General features: G+C 46.6%; 1 protein-coding gene across 1 annotated transcript; it reads right to left on the bottom strand.

Annotated features, from left to right (window-relative positions):
- Positions 1-1,742: 1,742 nt before the first annotated feature.
- RASL11B (RAS like family 11 member B) lies at positions 1,743-6,228 on the bottom strand. The gene is made up of 4 exons (XM_061420188.1): positions 5,871-6,228; positions 5,209-5,265; positions 3,973-4,049; positions 1,743-3,192 (listed from the first exon to the last, which is right to left on the bottom strand). Exons 1-4 carry the CDS (start codon positions 6,010-6,012, stop codon positions 2,722-2,724), a joined length of 747 nt encoding a protein of 248 aa, XP_061276172.1. The 5' UTR covers positions 6,013-6,228; the 3' UTR covers positions 1,743-2,721.
- Positions 6,229-26,285: the final 20,057 nt, after the last annotated feature.

Genomic DNA, 26,285 nt, shown 5'->3' with positions numbered 1-26,285 from the left:
ACTAAAAACAAACAAGGGATTCAGAGATATAATGAAAGAGAGGAACAAAGGTAATGAAATAGGAAGATAAATTCGTGAGAAGAAAACATGGTGTACTCTAGAACTATAAATAGTCAGCCTGAGACAGTGGACAGGAGTGGAACTCAGGTGGTTTCTAGCCAGGGGTCAATTTCTCTCTTCCAGAGTGGCCTCCAGCGAAGCATTATCCCCAGGATGGATGAGAACCCTGAGACTCTTTCAGCTCGAATTTCTGAAAGGAAGTTTAAGAGACCGAGTCCAGTATGGTGGGGAAGTGAGAGGCAATGGAGAAGTGCCAGGAGGTCAGGAAGGACAGCTCACGAGGGAGGAGGAGAGGTCTGCCTGAGCTCTGCAGATTCCTGGAGCAGGTGGAATGGAGAGGCAGCCAGGGACCCCTTATAAACAGAGGATGTCCAGCACTGCTCAGCACCACTGCAAGGTAAAGCCCCGGGGAACACTCATCTTCACTTCCAGAACATGGGTAGAAGACCATTGTGAAGTATATAAAGATGAACCGCTCAATCAGTGGACATTACTAATATAGCCATGTAGGATGAATAAAACCAAACATGAGCAGAATCTAATTGGAGATCCTTGTCACTGCCTTTGAAAGGAGATGTTTTTAGAATCTCCTGTGAGCACCATTCCCTCCCTGCACCCAATACCTTCTCAGAGGTTAGGTTAGGCTTGAAGTGTAGAAAATTGCCCTCTACCTAAGGAAGGTGTAGGGCATAACCAGAAGCCCTGTCAGGAGCAGGCAGGACATTTACCCTGTGAGAAAACAGATTTGAACATCTGGCATTGTGCCATAGTAGACCCTCAACTCTTCATTATGGCTGCTTCCCTCAGTCCCAAGGCCCCATACATGCAGCAGTGGCCCGTATATGAAATGCTGTGAAGGAGTAAGAACATTGAATATAGTCAGAAGACATTGATTCATGCCCTATCTGTGAACTCAAGGACATCACTCTAAACTCAGAGCCTGTTTCTCTCACCTGTAGAAACAGTGGTATTTCCTCCTCTGCCCTCCCCACAGAGTTATCCTGAGGGTTACATGAGATCAGATATGTGAAAGCACTCTCAGACAAATACAAGGTGTAATTATTTGCCCGTAAAGGTGGTGACTCACCTGGCTTGTATGAAAGCTCTCCCTGGCCTGGATGGAAGCAGATGAGAGTTTTAGCACATCACCTGGGGCAGGTGCCACAAGGGAGGGGTTCCTGAACCACCCGCATCAATGGCTATGAGCTTCTACAACATGAGAAAAACGTGCACTTTTCGAAAGTGGCATACCCAATGAAGGCTCGCCAAATAGGGCAAATAATAAGCAGTGATCTTGTGTAGGAGCATGATCTTCCTTGGCTTAGCCAGGACATCTCTTATCAGCTTAAAATATAGACCCAGACATCTGTCTTAGGTTTCCCTGGAGGATCAGGAAGGAAATGAATAGATACGTTACTCTCAACTAGAGAGCAGCAAACCAGAATTTACAAGCTCAAAGGCCGGGGCCTTTGACAAGTTATCTAACTTGTTTTCAAGTTTGTTTCCTCATCTGTAAAACAGGGATGAGAATAGAATGCACCTTGGTGGTTTGTTGGGAGACTCCAGGGCTCACCCCAGGAAGGCAGAATGCCCACTCGACGTGCCAGAGAAACACCAGGTGCTGAGACATACAGTTTGAACGACAAAAGACGAACATTTTGATCAAGACCAAGTCAGATGTCTGCCCTTTTAAAATGAGCTTTATTGTACATAAAATAAATTACAGTTTAAGCCAAAGCATGAGTGGCTTTTTAAAGTGCATCTGTGTAGGGGATTCGGCAGTCACCCCTGCATCTGTTCACTTGCTGTAAAATAGTGTTTCCACAGTTAAGCCACAACTCGGCCAGGTCTGGAAACAACCCAGCGTCATTGCTGTGTTTACACAAATCACACCAAAATCAGTTGGACACATTTTGTTTTTCTGTACCTGATGCAATGATCTGAAAAAAAAAAAAAAAACTTATACAGCCTCACAATTATTCAAAAGTTTGGGGCTAAAGAGTTTGTGCTCTCAACCAGCCAACACGTTCCCAACTCAGCACCCTCATACTGTGTCTGAGCCCAGAAGTTTACACACATCTGCATATATAACATTCGGCCCATAAACTCCACTCTTTCTAGTCAGGTGGAGGTAGCATTTTCTTCTTTTTCTTAAAAAAAAAAAAAAGAAATCTGAGTATCCTTCAGGTTTGAAAGTCATTCTATAAGGAAGAGTATTCGAGAGACACAAACTTGTATAAGAAAAATCAATCCTTTCTCTTGGGGGGAGAAAAAGAAGGAAAAAAAAAAAGAAAAGTCCGTGAATGCTTAATCTGTTCTTTCATTCCCACTGTAAATCACATCAATATACTGGGTGAATCTACAACTGACTGTCATTTACAAGGTAGTTAACAAAATCCCAAGCCATCACCCAATCCCTCCCCACTACAGAGGGAAAGTCGTGGAGGCTGTTTGGCATCATCAGAGGTGACTCGTTCACACCACATCAGTTCTGTTCCCCTGCTCAGGACAACACTTCCTCTCCTGAAGCGGTTCAACAGGCCCTCCTGGCCTCTCTGCTCCAGCCCTTCCTGGAACCACAAGTAACCGCCAGCATCCAACGTTCCTGCATCACCCCGGACCCCTTCCCGGGAAGACCGAACCCCCTCGAGTACCCCTGCTTCAGACGGAGGTGACAGTCCTGACTTTGGCCGAGAGGGCTTGCTTGAACCTCCTCTTCAGGTCCTGCATGTTGGGGGACTTGGGCCGAGGGATGAGGGAGGTCCGTCGCTTCTCTGGCGTGCCACTGGGCTGCTGTTTGTGACTCACTTCTTTGCACAGCACGTGGAAAGCGTTGTAGACGTCATTGTCATTCTCGCTGACGGACACCTCATAGAAGGAGCAGCCCAGCATGCTGGCCAGCTGCAGTCCAAGCTGAGGGTCCACCTGCTTGATGTGTAGCAGGTCGGCCTTGTTGGCCACGACCACCACGGGCAGCCGGGTGCCCAGGTGCAGCTGCTGCACGTGCTGGTGAAGCTGGCTGGTGAGCTCATAGCTCTTGTAGTCAGTGATGGAGAAGACAATCACCACGGCGTCTGCCCAGCGGATGCACCTGTTTAGCTGCTCAGTGCAGCTCAGGCCATTCTCGTGGACCTGAAAGAGAAGGGGTGACAGCAAGGTGAAGGGCAAGGGCCAGAGAGAGCCCTGGCTCAGCTACAGAGAGAATTCAAAAGAGCCCTGAGCAAGAACACCAGGTTGCAGGCCATCAACAAGTTCTATTCCCCCACACTTTAGCTTTCTCGACAATATGTTGATCCAGCTGCATGGAGCTGGAATAAATAACAGAGCTGCTCACCACACTCAAGTGGAAAATTGACCTGCAGAGAACTCCATGCAGAGAGACTTTGTAGTTGCACAAAATGGGAAATTAACTGGCTAGACAGTAAGTCTGGGGAAGTAAAGATAGGAGCTGGAAGCATTTAAACCTGGATAACTGCCCAGTTCAAGAGGGAAAACACACACACACACATGCTAGCATGGCTCTTTGTCTATAGAGTAACTTTCCACAGTGTAAGAGTGATTCTGAGGATTTGGAGACGATACCTAGATGTTTGATTTTTAATGCCAAAAACACAAATGTAAAAACTGACCTTTTAAACCCTAGTACGGGCATTCTGCCAAATCCAAGTGTGTTTGGTTTGGTCTTTCCTGCTGAGTAAAATCGTCCTAAAAGATTTCTGCCCCTTTAGCCAAGTCTCCCATCTAGGCTAAGACTGATCAACAGCCAGATACAACTGAAGTGTCAAGCAATATATAAAAGCCTAGACTTGACTCCCCAGGTTTCTTTCCTTCTTCGGTACTTTGAAAACAGGAGAACAACTCTGTGGCCAAGCAGACTCCCTTTAGACTTAATCACATATATCAGACACTCACCTGAATACCTGGAGTGTCTTGAACCTGAATAGCCAGGGTTTCACCTTCTATTTGGACTTGTCTGGTATAGAGATTACCTATAAAGAGGGGAAAAAAAAGATTATGTCCTTCCTTCTTGTACAACTTTTAAAACACTGTAGGGAGGAAAAAAAAAACATCATAGGATAATTTTTACTTAGAAATTATAACCTGAACCAACGCACAAAATAAGCTATAGTCTATTCTATTTAATGGATTTATTTCAGATGTTTTTTTAAAACAACTGCAGTTTCAACCCTGCATAGGCACGTTTATTAAAACTAGGACAAAGCTTTTTACATTTTTGGAAACTTAATTGTCTAATTTTAAACAAAACTTACATTTTTAGAGAATTTCCTTGAAAAAAAATGTTCTTGGTCTATTTTCGTACTTATTGCTCTTTGGCACCAATTTGTTTTTTAGCCATTAGATATAAAGGCTTAGTGGGCAGATATTGTTAGTAAATTTACAGCCAACATCATCAATTGGAATAAAATTGTAACATAACATAGCTGACTCTACATCAAAGCAGAAGGCTGCCTTGCCTTATCAGGGGATGGTTTATATAGTACATTTGAAGTAATCCCCTGTAGGTACTTCATATGGTCTAAGGAATTAAGCAATTTGCTAACACAGCATAGGTAGAAAGCCCTTAAGCCTCCCCAGTGGATATCCTTAATCACAGGGATTGAAAGGGTGTCCAATCATTTATTCAGGAACTCTCCTCCTAAAATTTTACCATGTAGTTATTTTTCTTTGTTAAGAAAAGAGAACTTTAGGTTTACAACTGTGCTCCTTTGGCCTCTGCTTTAAAAGGTCACCTCTGAAAGGCAGCCAACAGAGAAGGCCAGGGGTGGGGGTAGGCGCTGGCCATCTTTTTTTTTTTTTTTTTTTTTTATGACTTTTGCAGGAGTGTTTTGAAGGGAGAGGCTCTTGAGTACAAAGGGTGCTTCCAACTGGGGTCCCTATAGTTAAAACATACCAAGGAGAATACTTTCAGGCACTTGATAAAATGATGAATGGGCTTGGAATGGAATGAGGCCAGATGGCAGTTATGGGAAGGGGGGGCACTCAGGAGGGGGCTAGGAAAGTTGAAAGTGGCAGGATCCCGGTGCTCTGGCCGTCACTCTGAAGGAACCTGCCTGGTAGACACTTAAAAAATGGGAACAGCAGTACTGGTGCAGGCTGACAGCACTTTCTTCAAATACATTTCCTCACCTGCATTTCTTTCATAGTCGCCGATGAATCGTTTGGTGAGGAACCTGACCACGAGAGCTGCAGGTCAGAAAAGAGAAAGGAAAGGGGGTTAGTCTTGGCACAAGAAGTTAGATTGGTCTCCCCCCTTCAACCCCCACCCTAAAAAACAACTCTCAGGCAAAGCCAGCCACCAAATGAAATTCCTACCCTGCAGCTCCCTGACCCTACTTCCAGACACAACGGCGAGGGGGCTAGGAGGCATTGTGAATTATGGCTCTGTCCAGCTGGAAGGGTCATTTGGCCCACCCCCATTCTCCGAGCCCGGCCGAGCCACACCTAAGCCTGCCCGCACACAAACGTCTTTCCTAACCTTAAAGAGCTCCAGGAAGGGTTACGTTCACTGACTCCCCTTTCTGTGCCAGATACTGCCAGGGGCTCAAGAACCCAAAACTTCGAATCCCAGTTGTGTCGGTTGTGCAGAGGGCCGTCAAGCCATTTAGGATCAGTTTGTTTCCCTCATCTGATGAAGGAAGGGGGAGTGGAAACGAAGCTGGCTAAGGTCCTTCCCCAGGGACCGTGGATCAACCTCTACCCCAAGCCGGGTTTAGTCGAAACTGCCAGCGGGGGCCGCCGAACTCTGGACCGAGAGTTAAGCGGGTTCTCGCCGGAGCGCGAGGACTCACCAGTCTTGCCCACGCCACTGGCGCCCACTACGGCGATCTTGACCAGGCGGCGGCCCGCGGCCCCCAGGCAGCAATCGGCTGCGGCTGCGCTGCCCGGGGCGGGGTACTCGGCGATGGTGCACATGTTCTGAATAAGGCGCATCGCCGCTTCGGCCGGGGCTTCACCGCGGGGGACGGGACCTGCAGGGCAGGAAGAGGATCGCGCTGTGCGACAGCGGCGGGAGGACCAAGCAGAGGACTCCGCGGTTGAAAAGAAGAAAAGAAAAAGAAATGGGGGGAAAAAATGCACCGGAGAGGACGCCGAGGCCAACTAGTGCAGGCTCAGGCTCCGGGCTGGGACTGCAGCCGGGTTGCGCGCGCGCTGTTTTCTCCGCGACCGGCCCCACCCCTTGCTTCCCGCGGCCAATCCCGGGGCGCCCTACGCGAGGCCCCGCCCACGGCGCCGCTCCGCGCGCGCCGCGCCCCTGGGGTCTCTTGGAGCCAGTGCGGGGCCCCGTGAGGCGTGGGGGAAATGGGACAGGCAGCCTGGGAGGGGGCAACGGGGAGGGGGTTGGAGGCGACCGCGCAGCCAATGGCGGGCGCCGGGGACAACAGCGCCGGGCGCGGGCCTAGGTCCTGCTGCGCCGGCACGGGGCAGATGCTGTGGCTGTGGGGTTGGGAGCGCCTTGATTCCGGGAAGCGGGGCTGGGTCTGGGGTCGGCGGTGGGAGATGTCTGCACCCTGTCTGCCTGCCTACCCACAAGAGCGCCGCCCCGGTCCCTCGTGAGCTCTCACAGGCATCTTCACCCGCCTGGATAACCAGCCCGCCCGCCTACTCCCTTCAGCCTGCGGACCTCTGGGCCCAGCCCCGCCCACCCTCCGGGAACCTGCGCCCAGGAGGCCGGGGCCTTTACGGTGTGAGCACTCGGGGTCTGTCGTCTGGCTGTCCAGCTGCGTGCTTGTCTCCTAAATTTGGGAGACATTGACTCGGGTGCATCCGGGGTGGCATATCCCGAATCACAGATTTGACTACAATGGCAATCTATTAAAAGACCCGGTACCCACTCCCACTTTGACGTTGACTTTGGCGGGTGGGGGGAGGGGGCGGGAAATAAAGCCACCCTTCTTGTTCTGCCTCTTGTTGGCCGAGTGACAAGCTCACGTGAACACACATATGGTCGGGTGCGTGTGCAGCACACCCAGAGGCAAATCTAGAAGTAATTATAGAACAAGCTTTCTAGCGCCTCACACATATCACACCTCGTCCAGGAGCTGTGAAAAGGAAAGAAACGGTTGCCCCAGCTGTCTCGGGGACCAGATTGGGAGGCAAAAAGCATTTGAACTTAGTCTCTGGTTATGAGGAATGGCAAAGTCAATTAAGTGATTTGATGCCAGTTTGCACTCATAAAATCCCAAGCTCCAATCCCTCACATCCTCACCAAGGAAAGGCATCTGAATTCCCCATGCAAGCAACGTTCTGTAGCTGGAACTGCTGCACAATGTCACCAGACACTCAGGCTGACCGCTTACCCAACCCCCCATCTCACCCCTTATCCTCACCACCCCCCTAACCTTGCCGGCCCCCAGATCTTCCAGAGGCTTTTATCCTAGAGGTATATGAGAGCAAACACCGTGGCACTGTGTCCACACCCACATTAAAGGATAAAATGTAAAAGTAAAGTAAACCAATTCCCTTATCTACACATCAGGCATCTAGTTCAACTCCCCCTTCCAACCTTGACTTCACTGACCAGGTATGTGACAGAATTTATGATGCTGACCCATTTCAGACGCTGAGATGAACTCTCTAGCCTGTCACGGTTTAGGTGTTTGCAGGAACTCAAGGACAAAATAGGAGAGTAATCTCAAGTTTCTTGGCAGCAAGTCTGCTAGAAAAGGCAACATAATTAGCAAGACACACAACCTTAGCCATAAACACAAGGAAAGATTGGCTTCTAGGGAGGTCTCAAGAATGACTGAAATTCAGCCATTTGAGTCGAAAGGGAAAAGATATATCCAAAATGCACTATGTTTTTCTGTATAGTTTAACTCAAACTTGAATTTTGCTGTTCATAGACACTCCAAAGAAATGTGCTGTGTTTTTCTTTTTGCCAGCCACAAAATCAAACTTAAGAAGACTGTAATTACAGGTAACCATGTACTTTTCAATCCACCCCCCCCCCAAAAAAAAGGTGGTAATTCTATCATGCTTACATGGTAAAATAATTGTGTACTCTATAAAGTTTTTGTTTAACTGTTTTTTTATACACACACACACACACACAGACATACAAAAGTTGTCAAGGGGAAATTTGCTTTGAATCATTTTAGCTTCTGGAGCTTGATTTTTCAGTACCATGAGCCTGTACCAAGCCTATGATTTTTCTGTCTGAAACACAAAGGCTGAATTTGGTATTCTTATTTTAGGTCTAAACCATCTGACTGTGCTTTAAAGAACACAGGAAAGAAAGAAAGAAGAAAAAGATGGGCAAAAGCTCTTCAGATTCCAAATATCAAGCAAAGAACCTACCTACCTCCACCCCACCCTGCCTCAGACCATGACACTGAGAGTTACCCCTTCTCAGAAATACATAGAATTAGTATAAAGGAAGAGGAAGGAGCAGGAGAATTGATGTACATTGAAGGCTTGTTTTATTCCAGGCTGCAGGTTAGGGATTTAACAAGCAAAAATCTCCTTTTTCCTTCGTGACAGTCCTAAAAGGTAGATGCCGTCATTACTTCCCATTGCAGTTTTCTGCTGCTGCTCAGTAAACCACCCCAGCCTTCACGTCTCACAGTTCTGTGGGTTGACTGTGCTCAGCTGGGTGGTTCTCCCTTGGGGTCTCTCGTGTTGTTGCAGTCAGACAGCAGCTGGGCTGGAGTCATCTGAAGCCTCAATCTGGGCTGGACATCTGAGATGGCTTCTTCACTGACATCCCTGCATGTCAGCTGGAATGGCTGAAACAGCTGGGGACTGGCCAGTATCTCTCTCTCTCTCTCTCTCTCTCTCTCTCCTCTCTCTCTCTCGCCTCTAAGTGTGGTTAGCTCAGGCTCCCTCACAGCATGGCAAGTGGCTTCCTTTAGGAGTATTCTAAGAAAGGAAACAGAAGCTGTCAATCTCTTAAGGCCTGTGCACAGCAGCTGGCACAGCATCACTTCAGCTATATTGGTCAGTCCCAGAACTGACCCAGATTAAGGGACAAGGGGAATAGATCCTCCTTCCTGAAAAGCAGACATTGGCACCCTCACCAGCTTTCCAAACCCTGATCCATTGCTCCTAAGCCTTCCATGGTATCTGGAAAGGACTAAATGACTGAATAAGAGAAAAGGAAAGGTGCTTTCCTAAAGGAACAAGAAAAACCCACCAGAGGCGAGTCTCCTGCATCTTCACTGAGGATGACTTGTAATAGTGTTTCAATCATTCTGTTTTAAAAGTTAAGAAGAACCATGGCTCAGAAGCAGCATCTGGATGAAAGAGGGGAAAGAATTCATTTCGAGCTGCTCATTTTCTAAGAGCTTTCTGAGTGTGGCAATAGCACCAGATGGAAGTAAGTGTGATAGAGGGTTTTCACCCAGTGGCTCTGTGCGCTGCGTGTTGAATGTCTTGCAGCTCTGTGCATTCCACTGCAGAGAGTCATGCCTGGTACACAGTGGGGGCACAGTGATTTTTTTAAATTGTCAACCTTCTCTTTAGCAGAGGCTGGACTGAAAGAATAACTAAGCTCAAGAGACAAAGGAGGGAAGGCAGATTGGAAATCAAATAAAAAGGATACATGCGCACACATACACATACCTCTTGCCATTAGAAAGATTACCTATTGACAAGAACAATTTAACTTTGAAAAAAGTTAAGATCTTTAAGTTCCTCAAATGGGCCTTCCCTCCCCTCTACATACCTTGGTTGGTTTCTATGGTAGCGAATGACCCACACTCCCCACCCCCCTTTCCACACTCAGAGAGAAAGAAGAACTAGTGTTCTACAATTATAATCCCTTGCTGCTCTACCAGATTTTATCTTTCTTATTCTGGAAGGTTTCCTCCACTCTCTTTCTCTACTTGAATGTAATACATAAAGTGAAGGTAAAAGAAAAAGTGGAGATAATCCTCCTAGTCCTTTAGGGCAAAATTGGAGATTTTCTTCTCCTCTCAATGATTTATATCTTAAAGCCTAAGTTGTTTTTTTCTGGCAACATAGAAGACCTATTTGATAAGTAATCGATGACAGTGGGGCTTCCCAGGTGGCATTAGTGGTAAGGAACCTGCCTGCCAAGGCAGGAGACATAAGAGATGCAGATTCAATCTCTGGGTTGGGAAGATCCCCTGGAGAAGGGAATGGCAACCCACTTCAATATTCTTGCCTGGAGAATCCCATGAACAGAGGAGCCTGGCGGGCTACAGTCCATAGGGTTGCAAAGAGTCAAACATGACTGAAGCAACTTAGCACACACACACTGATGACAATACTCAGAATATATTCAAGGTTTAAACATTACTTGCAGCAGCTAGTGAATTTCCACTGTGTTTTCATGGAAAGTAAGAAAACTCACAGGGTGCATTTTCCCGAAGCCTTTTAAAACATTGAGCATTAGGAACTGACTGCATTAGTTCCTAATTATTAGGACTGCATATTATTAGTTCCAGGACTGCATTATTAATAAAGCCATGATTCAGGTTCCCTTAGTTAAATGAAAAGTCTTACAATATCAGCACTAAACAGTGTTAATTTTCTCTGAGATCGTTTTCATCTTCTTTTCTCCAGTGCAAATAATCCTGCAAGCATACAAGGATCCTGCCCCTTCTCTCTCCAACCCATCATTTGCCCAGAAGACTAAGGAGCCAAGAGGAATAAGAATTGGTCCTGCAGGAGTGATGCTCTTGGGATATTGACAGGATTCTGGGATCAGGTGATAAACATAAGAAGAAACGGTTCAGAAAGAATCAGACAATTGAGCCAATTGTTTAGTAGAATCATTGGTTCCAAGTTCCTAAGCAGATTGGACACACCTAATATTTACCCTCTAACTTTTCTTAGGGTGCTTAAAAGGTCACCTCAGAACACTTCAGTCATCCTTATTTGTCTTTGCAGAGAAGGCAAAGCCTCTCCCCACAGCCTCAGCTTCTAAGCATTAGGTGAGAAGCTAAAAGGAAATTAAAACTTCATAAATATCCAGCCATGTTATGAGAGAACAAACTTCTGCTTCCCTTCATTCCAAAATTACCTGGATGGCGGAATTAACAGGACCGAAGTCTTGTTTGGGGCCAAAGCTACTGATTCTCACTGCTTTAATTAGCTCTCAAAATCACAGGAACCATCAAATGCTTTCTAAGCCCTAATTAGCATCTCTGGCTCAGGCCATTCAGGAGTGTCTGAAATATCACAGGTCATACTGTGAATTATAGAAATGGCCCCCAGGTTAGTCAATAACCAAGTTATTTGGTTCATGAAATATAAATCGTGATGTGATCATTTCTTAAACAAGCATGAAATTCAGTCACTGCCAAAAAATAAGAAAACATTTTCATTACAACAGAACTCTATGAGAGTTTAGAATTTGCACCAAGATATTTGCATTGTTAATGCATCTCCCTTCTGATTAAAAAAAATGAATAGCAGATGAGAAAAACGTGATGCGATCGCTTTTAGGAAATGCACAAATGACTCATGTACTCACTTGATTTGACAAGGGTACTGGTTTCTATATAAAGAAACAACCTAGTCCCAAAATAGAGCTTCACACAGCAGAATGTAGCTCAGAGAGGAGTTACACATTCCAAGCCTGAGGAACATGAAGCTTGGTATGCTGGGCCATCTCTGCCGGGAATGTTGTGTGAAGTCCATTATTAATTCATGTGGAATGTAAAGCTAGCCGCTCCATGACCTTAGCATTTGTCAAGCTAGGAAAACTGCAGTGTAGCTTGAGACAGTTCTTACCTTGCTCTAAAAGCAAACAACAATGACTTTTTTTTTTTTTCTTTTGCAGAGAATATGTGGTAGTGGTTTAGTCACTAAGTTGTGTTTGACGCTTTGCAACCCTATGAACTGTAGCCCACCAGGCTCCTCTGTCCATAGGACTCTCCAGACAAGGATACTGGAGTGGGTTGCCATGCCCTCCTCCAGGGGCTCTTCCAGGCCCAGGAATTGAACCTGGATCTCTTGCAATGCAGGCAGATTCTTTACCTACTGAGCCACCAGGGAAGCACCTAAAGAATGTATACTACCATATTAACTAAAAAAATATGTTTAGCTCAATAGTAAATAAATTATAACAGTTTTTGTGCTATATATATGTTGAATATCCATTAAGATTAAGCATATGAAAGTGCTCTGTAAATTATCAAGGTTTAATACTTTTAGATCTTCATTATGAGACTGAAGCAGAGTAATGTTCCAGCCTGGATCATCCCATAATCAGTTGTTGGGAAGTATTCCATTGACAACAGGCATGCCAGGTAGTGCTAGTGGTAAAGAATCCACCTTCCAATAAAGGAGACATAAGAGATGCAGTCTCTATCCCTGAGTCAAGAAGACATCTGGGAGGAGGGCATGGCAACACGCTCCAGTATTCTTGTCTGGAGAATCCCATGGATAGAGGAACCTGGCGGGCTACAGTCCATGGTGTTGCAAAAAGTCAGACAGGACTGAAGTGACTTAGCACACACAAGTCTATTTACATTTCAGTCAAATCCTCCCTCAAATCCCTCTTTACCTGGGCCTAAATGTGGAAACAGTCTGCAAAGAGCAAGGCTGAATAAAGCCTTTCTTGTGTTTATTTGTCAAAACATCCAGCCAAGGCATTCCTCTCTCCCTATCTGCAGGCAAGAGGTGGAATCATGTCTTTTGGACCGGCCAGTGTACTGCTTATCAAGCAGACCCACTCTGATTCGAGGGCAGAACGTGGCCGGCTCCCTGAGGTCATGGCGCACACCCAGCCCAAGAACATGTGGAGAACAATTTCCAGGCAGTTGTGCTGTACAGCAGCCGACTCAGGGAATTCCTCAAATTGCCCAAGCAGCATCTTAAAGGAGCCCTAAGCAGCTTCTCCCTCATTATAATGAAACAGCCCTGACCTACAGGAGGCCCTTCTGTGGCATGACCTGTCCTGTTCCTCCAGCCTTCCTTCCCAGTTCACCCACCAGGCCCAGGGCCACTGGAATATGCTGCAGTGTGCTGTATCCTTCACCCTTCATGCTACACTATTTGCTTGTTTATTGTCCAACTCTCCACACTGGAGTATAAGCTCCATGCAGTAGAGATGTGCTGCTCTTTGTTGCTTCATCTCCAGAACCCAGAAGCATGCGCATAGCACATACTCTCACTTACTCATGTTCGTGCTCAGCTGCTCAGTCATGTCCGCCTCTTTCCAGTCCCATGGACTGTGGCCCACCAGGCTCCTCTGTCCAGGGGGTTCTCCAGGCAAGAACACTGGAATGAGCTGCAATGCCCTCCTCTGGGGGATCTTCCCAGCCCAGGGATTGAACCTGGGTTTCCTGCATTGCAGGTGGATTCTTTACCATCTGAAGCACCAGGGAAGCCCACTAACACTTATAGGTATTGTGAAAAGTGAACAGATGAAAGAATCTGTGCATTTTCTAGGGACTGAGAAAGGAGGTGGTGAAGAGAGCCTAGGAAGCTAGAACTGTAGATGGGAATGGTGGGGGAGTCAGGACGAGAGTGGGCACAGGGAGGAGAGTGGGGAGGAGAACGCAGATGGAGAAGGGCTTCAGAAGTGAAGCAGGCTCCCAGGCTGCTCCAGGCTCTGACTCAGCCTTGGCTCACTGTTTCCACTGATGCCAGGAGACGGACTAAGAGGGTGGCTTTGCGGTCAGAGGTTATGGTCAGGTGGAGAAGGTGGAGAGGGTGCTACTGCCGGCTGACTGGGGGCTGGGGAAGCAGAATTAAGACCAATGGCCCAGACTCAGGGAGAGGACAAGGAAATGACAGGTGGTGGTGAGGATAGCTCAAGAAGAACATAACAGGCAAGTCAAATCCACTGAAATGCTTCAGAAACTAAAGGACTGGCTAAAAACAGAATAGGAATATGGGGAGTGTAGCTCAAGCAACAACATTCCACGCAGGTAAGCAGAAGCAGAGAAAGGGGTATGGCATCTCAGGGAGCTAAGGGACTAAGGGAGTGAGTGTATCTGGGATTTGGATAGGCAGGTGATTCTTGAATCTACATGGGCAGGTTGTCCGTGAGGAGGGAGAGAGTAATGGTGAGTGACTCTCGGACCTTCCCGGCGGCCAGTCCCTGTGCTACACAGCCAGCCTCCAGTCTGTGCAGAGACAGGCAGGCTGGACCATAAGCTTACAGTGGGCTAGGACTGTATTCTCTGTGCCTGGCAAGTGTCAGGCACATACTGGTGGTGGTTTAGTCACTAAGTCGTGTCTGACTCTTTTGTGACCCCATGGACTGTAAACCACCAGTCTCCTCTATCCATAGGATTTCCCAGGCAAAAATACTGGAGTGGGTTGCCATTTCTTTCTCCAGGGGATCTTCCCAACCCAGCAATCAAACCTGGGTCTCTTGCATTGCAGGCAGAGTCTTTATCAACTGAGCCACTGGGGAAGCAGGTCTCGGTAAATAGTGGTTGATTAAAATTAATGGCTAGAGGAGATTTTGTGCAGGAACAGGTCCGATGTGGCTTTCTATCATTTATTGTCTCGTGTGGGTCTTCGCTTGGTCCTGAGGGGACTCATGTGCCTTCCCTGACAATGATAATTAATACTGATTAGGCATAGGCCACATGACAGGCACTGTTCCAAGTGCTCCATACGTATTGAGTCAGTTAATTGTCGCCACAAACCCATAAGACAAGGCTAATACTGTTGTCTCCTTGTTTAACGACAAGCCCAGAAAAGCTCAGCACTTTGCTCAAGATGATATAGGTGAAAAGTGGGAAAGGCAATGTCTGAACCCAGACAGTCTGGCTCCAGAGCCCTGCCACCCACAACCTATTGCCCCCTTCTCAGTACTGTCCCACCTCCCTGGAGCCAAGTCCCCTCTATCCTCAGCCTTCATCTTGCTTGTTGATCTTTTGTGCAACTTGCAGGTGGAGAGGCTTTGTATTTGGAAAAGAATATGTGAAATGCAATGATGAAGAGGGCAGCTGACTGGGGAAAGACTGGAGTCCCAAGTTCTGTGTGTGTGTGTTTGGTGTGTGGTGTAGCAGGAGTTGCAGCTGTTAAAAATGACTTCTCATATGTATTTAAAAGTGGCTTCTCATATAATCCACCAGGGTAAGAGCATTTCCCAGCCACAACTACAGGGCTGGGATGTGACCAGGGTGTTACTGGTCAATTTAGGATCAGAGCCCAAAAGTGGAGGATTGTTTCATCAGAAAAGAAGCGACAAAACAAAGACTTTTAGCTTATTCCCAAGGTGGGAAGAGGAAAGAGTATCACTTCTTGAATTTAACTTAAGCATTCAGTTCAACTACCTCTTCATTTTGCCCAGAAGTCTCGAGGTCTGAAAAAGAGACTATAGCCAGCCCTCCACAGCTATGGGTGCAAAACCCACAGAAACGGAGGGAAGACTGAGCATCTGTAGATTTGGGCCACTGAGGGGCCTGCTGGAACCAATGCCCCACCTGTACTGGGGGACTGGGTACTTAGAAATGAATGGGTCTATGGAGTGAAATTCCATTTAACTCCAACTGTATGCCTGGTACTCTGCAAGGTACTTTAAAAAAGGAAAAGTGGCATTCGTCTATTTCTCTTTCCACCTCCTGTCCTCCTATTATATAACATCAGCCCTATTCAGAGCAGAGATAATGCCTCACAATAGGCCTGGTGCTCAGTGACCAGAAGCACATTTGCTGAACACTGGTGGCTGTTGACAAATGCCGCAGTCCCACTTGAGCATTGAGTCATTCATAGACCCTCTGATTGCTTCGTATGTTCTTCCCATGTGACCATTATGTACAGGTAACAGGCTTCAGCAGGGGTTCAGAGGAGAGTATTCTAGTTTGTTCTGCATCCCTGGCAAACATATGTTCAATTGTCCTCATCAACGTGATGCTGAAAGTTTGAAAAAACTGGTGCTTTTTCAAATGTTAACAGAAGAAGATACATCAGACATACTAGGTATTTAAATATGAAGTAGGATCTGTTTACTTGTTTAAACTGTCATGTACGGGGGGCCATGTGAAGGTCACTGAAATAATTTGGCATGATTCCTGCTCCCAGGGAATGTGTAGTCTGGTTAGGAAGGCAAGATTTACGGAGGGAAGAATGATATATTGTGATGCATACAAAGAGTGTCAAGTTGTACATAAGGAGAAAGAGGAAGATCAATAGGGCTGGAGTGGCCAGGGGAGGCTTCTCAGAAGCACTAGAAGTGGAGCTGGACGTTGAGGGGTGAGTGAACTTTGGATAAGAGAGTGCATTTAAAGGGGAGGAATGAATGTGGCATCGTAGAGAGGGGTAGAAGAGGCTGCCCTGATGAAGGAATTGTGCCAGGATGGAGTGGGAACTTGGCTTGGGTGAGTAAGATGTAGCCAGAAGATGAAAGCATTTGGAAGCTGGCAGGCAGGACATTTACACTGTGCCCAAACCCAACAGGGAACCCCAAGGTCCCGCAAGGCAGAAGGTGCTAGCACAGTAGGGTTTAAGGAAGCAAAGGAAATGAGAGAAGAAACATGAGACCCCAGTTAGTGTAAAAACTGGACCACAGTAATGATAACCTACTGTATAGCGCAGGGTCTCCACTCAGTGCTCTGTGGTGACCTAAATGGGAAGGAAATCCAAAAAAAGAGGAGCTATATGCACACATACAACGGATTCATTTTCTGTACACCTGAAACCAACACAGCACTGCAAAAAACTGTACTCCAATAAATATTAGTAAAACAAAAAAGAGTATCACCTTAACAAAAAAATAAAGAACAACATTAGCAGAAAAAAAGTGACCATGGTTTAATGGCTAACTTGAATTATGGTCCATTTATGACATTTATTTTTCCATAAGAAATAAAGAAGTTAAACCACTGATACTGGTGCCTTGACAGTCCAGGAGCAAAAGTCCACATGCAGGATCAAGCAGGAATAAAAGAGAGATGGGGAGAGGGGTACAGGCCAGGAACCCTGAAGAGTTCGCTGCTAGAGTGGAACTTGTCCAGAAGTTAAAACAAACAATCACATTTCTTAAATGGAAAGCAGCTAGGCATGGGAACAGGATTAATCTAGAGGCTGATGCCATCCAGTCAATATTTATGAATAGAATTTTAGTGAAAAGGAGAACCTTGGGTATTAAAGGAGAGAAGCCAAAGCACGACCAACCAAGATTTCTTTCATTCATTCGTCTATTCATCAGCAAAATATATTGAATGCTGTCGCTGAGTTGCCTGATTCCAGGGAGCCCATTCACATTGTTTTCCATATAAATGGCACCACTGCAGCACCATGTGGAATAAATATAAATTGGGCCTTTGGAGTCGTGCATCAAGGTAGCCTGGATTGCATGGCTACTATGTGTCAGGCACTGTCCTGGTGCAGAAGAGTTAGGTTCTGGGTCACATCTAAGGATATTTTGTTTTGTTTGTTTTTTCTTTTTGGCTGCATCACACAGCATGTGGGATCTTAGTTCCCCAACCAGGGATCAAACCCGTGTCTCTTGCATTGGAAGCTCAGAGTCTTTACCACTGGACTGTTAGGGAAGTCTCCTGGGGTCAAACACAAGAATAGAAACAGCCAAGGCTGACAGTTGAAAGGGCATCGAAAAGAGAGTAAGACATGCATGTGTGTGTTGTGCTTAGTCGTTAGTCATGTCTGACTTTTTTGCTACTGTAACCCGCCAAGCTCCTCTGTCCATGGAATTCTCCAGGCAGGAATACTGGAGTGGGTTGCCATTCCCTTCTCCAGGGGATATTCCCAACCCAGGGATCAAACCCAGGTCTCCTGCATTGCAGGCAGGTTCTTTACTGTCTCATCTGCCAGGGAAGCCCTATAGATAAGCATGTACACATCCCCAAAGCAAATCCTGCCAGATCCCAGGGATCAGCTCTTGTTTGTGCCCACTCATTCCTGTCTGCCCATTAGAATAGATGCGAGGAAAACTGCAGGCAGAGAGGTGCTGAAGAGGGAGAGGTGAGAATTAAAGCACATTTATAGACAAATGCTAGATTAAAAAGTTGCCTCTGCTAAGCCCCCAGGGGGTTGCCTTCCTTCGGTGATGAAAGGTCAGTATGAGCGCAAACAGATCCAGCCCCTCTGGAGACAGATCAGACACCTGAAATGACTTGATTCTCTAGTCTGTGCTGTGGAACAAATGGTTTTACTCCCTCTGGAAGGCCTCTGACAAAGAATAACAACAAATCTGTTATGATACCTTTCTCTCTACCTCATTAAACACTTACTTGAGTGAGAAAATTGAAGTCAGTAAACATTTGTGGACTTCTCTGCCCTCATTTCTGCAAAACTTCAACTTTTCCTTCTCATCAGCTGCATGAGTTCTTGAACATGAGCTAGCAGTCACATATAGGTACTGGGGGGGCACAGGATGCTTTGAGGAAGTGGATAGTAGTGCCCCACTGATGGTTTATATAGTAGGAAACTGGCTTAATGTCACAGCGGATGTCTGATTGCTTACAATGATGAAGAGTGATTTCCATAGAAAGCTTGAGTCAGCAAAGCAATGGAAAAGCTGAATCTTTTCCATGGAAAGCCTCTGCTCACAGCTGTCTCCCACTCAAACCGAAATCCCTCAGTCCTGAGGTCATTGTTGGAGATGGGGTCATCACGGTGTCAGTCTGTGATGCTGAAGAATAATCCATGATGTTTAGCTGAGAGAGCAGGGCTGGTCTCAGCTACAGAGCAAAGGAACAAGGCTAGTGGAATGGTTTTCATCTTGTCTAGGGACGATAGGAGAAGAAGCTTTCTTTTCAAAGTAGTCAGGATACTTTCTACAGGGAAAAAAAATGACAGAAACTCCATTTAAACTGGCTTAAGGATCAATATCGGAGAAGGCAATGGCACCCCACTCCAGTACTCTTGCCTGGAAAATCCCATGGATGGAGGAGCCTGGTGGGCTGCAGTCCATGGGGTCGCTAAGAGTCGGACATGAGTGAGCGACTTCCCTTTCACTTTTCACTTTCATGCATTGGAGAAGGAAATGGAAACCCACTCCAGTGTTCTTGCCTGGAGAATCCCAGGGACGGTGGAGCCTGGTGGGCTGCCGTCTCTGGGGTCACACAGAGTCAGACACAACTGAGCGACTTAGCAGCAGCAAGGATCAATATGAAATTTCTAAGCTTGTGTAACTGCTCAGAATATCCAAAAGTAGACTTGGCGGGGGTTTAAGTATGGCTGAACATATGGGTTCATAGTCTCTAACAGTGTTCATAAGTCCACAGGTCCCAGGCCGGCTTCTCCTCTCTTGCCTGTTTTCTTTTCCAGGCAGGCTCTAGCCAGGTGACTTTCCTTGGAAGCTCCAGGCTGAGCTCAGCCACACAGCGTGCAACTCTCAGCTCAAAGAGACAACCTCTCTCCCAGTATCTCCAGAGAAAGTTCCAGGACTGAGTCTCATTAGCCTGGCTTGGGTTATATTTTCAACCCAAAGGCAATCATCTCGACCAAGAGGATAGAAAATGATGATTGATGAGGTGTGGATCATATGCCCAGCCCTGGAGCAGTGCAGGTGAGGTCTGGATTCCCCACTGGATTGCTGGGACCAGGAGTGAAAACAGGCTGCTTATAATTAGGAAATGAATGCCAGGCAGGTCAAAGAGCAGATCTCCAGCTCATGCCCCCCCCCGCCCATGCGTAAATGAACAGTCTCTTCTGGGGTCTTATTTGACTCATATGGGTCCTGGACTGTGACATTGAAATAGAACAGGGCCTTCCTGGGCCCGGGTACACTGTCTTAGACTCCTTGAGAGCTTTGTACTTCCCTTGTTTCCTTTTAGTGTGTCTCTCTGGAAGACAGAAAAATGGGATTTAGATGGCATTTATGAAAGGGCCTTTATCTCCAGTGACTGGCCCACGTGCACTGGACAATCAGAACATCATGGGGAAGGTTGAGGGGAGGGCAGAGATGTTTGTATTCCCAGGTCTAAGTTCCAGCTGTACCACCTGCTTCCCATGTGCTCTTGGACACGTTAATCAAAGGAATTACTCCCTACCTCAAAGACTGGTGAGGATGTGAACGCTTGAAATTATGAGAAAGTACTTGATAGACTATTAGTAGTTACAGTAATAGCCGTGTGTCAGTAATACATTATATTTCTTGCTTTTAAAATTTTCATTTATTTATTTGGCCATGCTTTTAGTATATAAATTATAAATATACAAATGATAAGTTATTTATTTATATAATTAATATATAAATATTTATTTTTTGGGGTCTTTGTTGTACATGGGCTCTTCTCTAGTTAAGGCAAGCAGGGGCTACTCTCTGATTGCGGTGCATGGGCTTCTCATTGTGATGGCTTCTCTGGTTGCAGAGCACAGCCTCAGTAGTTGTGGTACTGGACTTAGCTGCTTCAGGGCCTGCGGATCTTCCCAGGCCAGGGATTGAACCCATGTCTCCTGAATGACAGGCAGATTCTTTACCACTGAGCCACCAGCGAATGCCTATTTCTTGCATTTTAAAGTAAAGAGAAATGAGTCCTAGAGAGGCTAAGGAACTTAGTCACAGCTACCCAGTTGGTAAACAGTAGAGCTAAGATTTGAATCCCGGTCTTTTTCACCCCAAAGCCTACATTTCCTCCACCATGCAGATAGTGGCAGACACCCCAGGTTGCCTCCAGAAACCATCTCTTTCCCTCATCATTCTTTCTTCCTCACCAACAAGACCCTATTTTGCTGTGGGTAGAAATGGGCCTAGCTCTTCATCATGCCTCATGATTAGTCTAAGCTAACCCTAACTCTCCCATTTCCCTCTATGGGATATTTACTTCCCCAGGCTCCTTTGCCACAAGAAGTGACCAGTGAGATATAAAGGGGAGTCTTCTGAGGGAGGTTTTGGGAATCACCTTCCACCTAGTTAAAAAGAAACATAGTTTCTTCCTTCCCCATTCTCTTCTGCTTGGACCACTTGTCTGAAGACATATGCCTGGAGCCGTTGCAACCATCTTGTGATCATAAGGTAGCAAGCACAAGGGTAAAAAGCCAACTTGATGGCAACGCAGAAGCCTAGCTCTTTATGATACCTTTGAGTTAGTGAACAAAATGAGTGAAATCACCTCCCTCCAGACTTTCTGTAAGTAAATAGTAATAAACGTTCTTTCATTGTAAGTGATCACTGCCAAATGAGATTTAAACTGGTACAGCCTCTAGTTTTAATTTGAACAGAAGAGTAAGGTAATTCTCTCTGCACTTCATTTTTCCCTTCTATAAAATAAGGTTGTTGGACTAGAACACATCTAAGGTCTCTTCTTCACTCTGCTGCTGCAGCTGCTAAGTCACTTCAGTCGTGTCCGACTCTGTGTGACCCCATAGACGGCAGCCCACCAGGCTCCCCCGTCCCTGGGATTCTCCAGGCAAGAACACTGGAGTGGGTTGCCATTTCCTTCTCCAATGCATGAAAGTGAAAAGTGAAAGTGAAGTAGCTCAGTCGTGTCCGACTCTTAGCAACCCCATGGACCGCAGCCCACCAGACTCCTCCATCCATGGGATTTTCCAGACAAGAGTACTGGAGTGGGGTGCCATTGCCTTCTCCGCTTCTCTACTCTAGTGGAGATGGAAATGGCAACCCACTCCAGTAATCTTGCCTGGATATTATCCCATGGACAGAGGAGCCTGGCAGGCTACAGTCCATGGGTTTGCAAAGAGTCCGACACAACTGAGCACGCATACTCATGACTCTAAGATTCCCTCATTTTGTGACTACCTCTGAACCAGGGCTGTTAGGGGACCCTATAAGCCATTCAGTCCAATTAAAGAAAAAGGCCCCAAAGGAGTAGCATGTGGGGGTATTTTGGAGGCCTTGGCCTGAAGGGACATATTGTACAACTTGGCTTAGAGGGCCTAGTACTGCTTTGGCTGAGTTCACAGACCTGCTTTATTGAGGCGTGACACTGGAAATACTTATCAATCTTATAGCACAAAATCTGACCTCAAAGGGACCCAGGCTGCACAGTGCACGTGGGATGGTCGTCAGCCAAGACTGAAGTGCAGCTGCCCTTTCGCTTTCCTGCTTTCCACCCCTGCCAGGGCTTATCCCAGCAGTGATTACTGTCTGTGCCCATTGGAGCTCCTACCACCGTCTGGAGCCACCAGAGACACCTTGGTCTTGTGGTTTGCCAGAAGAGTGACTTCCGCCACCATTAGAGCCAAGGTTTCTGCCTCTGACATCTTGGTCCTTTCCTGAAACAAAATTTGAAGATTAATTGTAATTGACCAAGGAAGGGCATTGTGGGTTCTGCCACCTCCCTCATCCCCACATCATTTACCTTCTCCACCAGGACTGTCACCAAGACCACCATAACCACTAAAGTTTTTGCCCATCAATAAAGTGGATTCTATCACAATATCACTCAACTTTATTATTTACTTCCATACTGTTCAACTAACCTCTTGAGAGGAGTTCTTCAGTGTCTAACTTAGCCAGGTTGGCAGGCTTTCAAGAACCTTCTCTTGAGAAAAGCTTGTTTGGCTCGCCTTGAAATTTTCTTGTCCATCCACCTTCAGTGGCCTTGCATGCATGGCTGCTTCTACTTCTTCCACGGGGGCCTGCTGACAAATGCAATGTCTTTGGAGTGATTGGTGCCTGCCTCTTCCAACACCTCGCAGTTGGTCAAAATTCCCCATTGTTCACAAAGCTCCTCATGCTCCCATAGTTCATCTCCAAGTTCAAGGCCCCAGTGAGGAGCCTCTGTAGCCATGGGACTTCAACATGGTAGTTGTTACAGCAGACACTGCCACCACCTTCCTCAGAGATATCCACAACAGAAAGAAGCTGGTCCAGACCAGACCCCAGAATTTCTTGTTTTCTGAACTGAGTCAGGCTGGTGAGACACACTTTCATTCTTTCTCTTCAAAAGCAGACATTACTTTGCCAACAAAGATCCGTCTAGTCAAAGCTATGGTTTTTACAGTAGTCATGTATGCATGTGAGAGTTGGACCATAAAGAAAGCTGAGCACTGAAGAACTGATGCTTTTGCACTGTGGTGTTGGAGAAGACTCTTGAGAGTCCCTTGGACTGCAAGGAGATCCAACCAGTCCATCCTAAAGGAGGTCAGTCCTGGGTGTTCATTGGAAGGACTGATGCTGAAGCTGAAGGTCCAATACTTTGGCCACCTGATTCGAAGAACTGACTCATTGGGAAAGACCCTGATGCTGGGACAGACTGAAGGCGGGAGGAGAAGGGGACAACAGAGGATGAGATGGTTGATGGTTGGATGGCATCACTGACTCGATGGGCATGAGTTTGAGCAAGCTCCAGGAAATGGTGATGGAAAGGGAAGCCTGGTGTGCCACAGTCCATGCGGTCGCAAAGAGTAGGACATGACTGAGCGACTGAACTGAATTAACATACAGCACTGTATAATTTTAAGGTATACAGCATAATGACTTGACTTACATACATCATGAAATGACCACAATAAGTTTAGTGACCATCCATCATTTCATATAGATACAATACTAAGGAAGTTTGTAAAAGTTTTTCCTTGTGATGGGAACTCTTAGGATTTACTCTCTTAACAACTTTTCATACAGCACATACAGCAATTAAATATGTATCATGTTGTACACTATATTCTTAGTACATAGAAACTGGAATCAAGATTGCCGGGAGAAATATCAATAACCTCAGATACGCAGATGACACCACCCTTATGGCAGAAAGTGAAGAGGAACTCAAAAGCCTCTTGATGAAAGTGAAAGTGGAGAGTGAAAAAGTTGGCTTAAAGCTCAACATTCAGAAAACGAAGATCATGGCATCCGGTCCCGCCACTTCATGGGAAATAGATGGGGAAAGAGTGGAAACAGTGTCAGACTTTATTTTTCTGGGCTCTAAAATCACCACAGATGGTGACTGCAGCCATGAAATTAAAAGACGCTTACTCCTTGGAAGGAAAGTTATGACCAACCTAGATAGCATATTCAAAAGCAGAGACATTACTTTGCCAACAAAGGTTCATCTAGTCAAGGCTATGGTTTTTCCTGTGGTCATGTATGGATGTGAGAGTTGGACTGTGAAGAAGGCTGAGCGCCGAAGAATGGATGCTTTTGAACTGTGGTGTTGGAGAAGACTCTTGAGAGTCCCTTGGACTGCAAGGAGATCCAACCAGTCCATTCTGAAGGAGATCAGCCCTGGGATTTCTTTGGAGGGAATGATGCTAAAGCTGAAACTCCAGTACTTTGGCCACCTCATGCGAAGAGTTGACTCATTGGAAAAGACTCTGATGCTGGGAGGGATAGGGGGCAGGAGGAGAAGGGGACGGCAGAGGATGAGATGGCTGGATGGCATCACTGACTCGATGGACGTGAGTCTGAGTGAACTCCGGGAGTTGGTGATGGACAGGGAGGCCTGGCGTGCTGCGATTCATGGGGTCGAGAAGAGTCAGACATGACTGAGCAACTGATCTGATCTGAATTTGCCTTATAGCTGGGAGTTTGTACATTTTGACTCTCTTCATCCACTTTCTTCTCCTCACCCTGACACCCTTTTGCTCTTTAGTGGCTACTGTACACTATTACACTGCCCAGGAAGCTCAGGCCTGAGGTTTACCCTTAACTGGATGCATGTTCCTTATCCTGAACACCCTGGTGTAACTATTCTGCACCTTCATCGATAAGCCTTCATTGTTTTAATTGGTTTAGAGTTTTGTTGTATCTTTGCCTTTTTTTATAAAACAGTCTCAATCCCCAACATAAATACATGGTTGAGAGAATATGAAGAAATACCTGCCAATCACCAAGAAAGAAACATAAGCAAAACAGAACCTCCAGCTCCGTTTAGGTTGTAGGGACTGTGTCAAACAGATTGAATAAGGTTCTTGCCTGGAGAATCCCAGGGATGGTGGAGCCTGGTGGGCTGCCATCTATGGAGTCGCACAGAGTCAGACACGACTGAAGTGACTTGGCAGTAGCAGCGTGTTGATTAAGGTCTAGAGGGAGATAGGAAGTCAAAAAGCTCAGAAGAGCTGTTCCCTTCCTTTTAGCCTAGCTGAGAACTCTCCTCCTCCTGGAACAGTGTCCATGAGCTCCCCTCCCCCACCCACTTTGAGGAGGGAAGGACCCTCCAGGAGAACATCATATAATCCAGGAAACTAATTTGCTGCCGTGAATGAGACTCAGGGAATGAGACTGTATTTGTGGCAGACACTCCAATGCCAGTCACAACCCCCTGGCCCTTGCTGCTTTTGCTACAGAAGCAGAAGAGACAACCTTTCCTTTCTCAGTCTCCTTTACAGCAAGGAGGATGAAGCATGGTTCCGGCCAATGAAAGAAGAAGTGGAGGTTTATTGAGTTGCAAGAAAACCTTTGGCTTTGATGCAGCTGGCCCTGGCCTCTCTCCTAACGGGCAGAGGCAGGTCAGTGTATGGGAGCAAGCAGGCTAGTTGGGGGTTGAGGGGGGTGGGGGGAGTGGGACAGAGGGCACATGGGAGTCTCTTCCCATCATTCCCTTCTCACAGTGAAGCAGACAGCAAGACTGTCAACTTCAAGTGAGGACGAGTAAGGAGACGTGGAGACACATACTAAGATCAGTGGCCAGGTCCAGGACTGACCTGAGGTTAGTGGTCGAGGTTGTAGAGTAAGACCAGACAGCATGGGTGAGTGTTTCCCTCCAATCTTGTTCATCGGCCTGTGTGCAGCTGGGGACTAGGATTTAAGTAGAGTTCATGTTTTATCAAAAAAAAGTTCAACGAAAAGAGACAGGGCAAGGGGTTGAGGGTTCTTGCAAGGAAGTGACTACAGATGTGGACCATGGGCTCTAAACTGGGGCTGGAGGCAACTGAAGAAGGGAAGTGGGGGAGGTACACTGCCTGTAGGCTTTAGGGAGCCTTCTGCCCAATGAGGCTGAGAATGGTGCAAGATGAGCTACAGGGAAAAGAAGCTGAAAACGTGGGAAGTGGTGTCAGAGAGATGCTTGAAACTGAGCTGAAGAAGACGGTGGAGTTGTTGGTCACAACAGATGATAAAGATGCAGTGTCCAGAGTGGAAGACAAGGGCAGAAGAGATTATGCTCCATCTTTCCTTGAAGTTAGATATGCAGACCCAAGCCCTGAAACCTCAGAAGTACAGCCTTCCGTTTCCACCAAACTGACCTGCTAGAGCCAGTAATTGGAAGCTTTGCTCCAGTAGCAGAGCTTCATAAGCTCGCGCCTTCCCTCCATATCCCTATTAGCAAACTCCCAGCTAGCGCCCAGTTCAGGGGACCCCCAGCACCAGACAGGCAGTGAGATGGGTCAGAAGGATCCTAGGGGTCCAGGGTGGTCGTGGTGGAAATGGCAACTTCGTCTCAGAAGAAGGCAGGGACTCGGGAATCAGA

The sequence above is a fragment of the Bos javanicus genome, chromosome 6, assembly GCF_032452875.1.
Source record: "Bos javanicus breed banteng chromosome 6, ARS-OSU_banteng_1.0, whole genome shotgun sequence".
In the NCBI taxonomy this organism is placed as follows: Eukaryota; Metazoa; Chordata; class Mammalia; order Artiodactyla; family Bovidae; genus Bos; species Bos javanicus.
Note: the sequence above shows the minus strand (reverse complement) of the source record. Positions and strands in the feature narration are given on the sequence as shown.

Bases quoted from the DNA above. Each gene is read 5' to 3' on its own strand.
- RASL11B (XM_061420188.1), bottom strand. From the start codon at position 6,012: ATGCGCCTTATTCAGAACATGTGCACCATCGCCGAGTACCCCGCCCCG. The intron at 4,050-5,208 runs GTGAGGAAATGT...CCCTCTTTATAG, and splicing joins CGACTATGAAAGAAATGCAG to GTAATCTCTATACCAGACAA. The intron at 3,193-3,972 runs GTGAGTGTCTGA...CTTCTCTTTCAG, and splicing joins AAGACACTCCAGGTATTCAG to GTCCACGAGAATGGCCTGAG.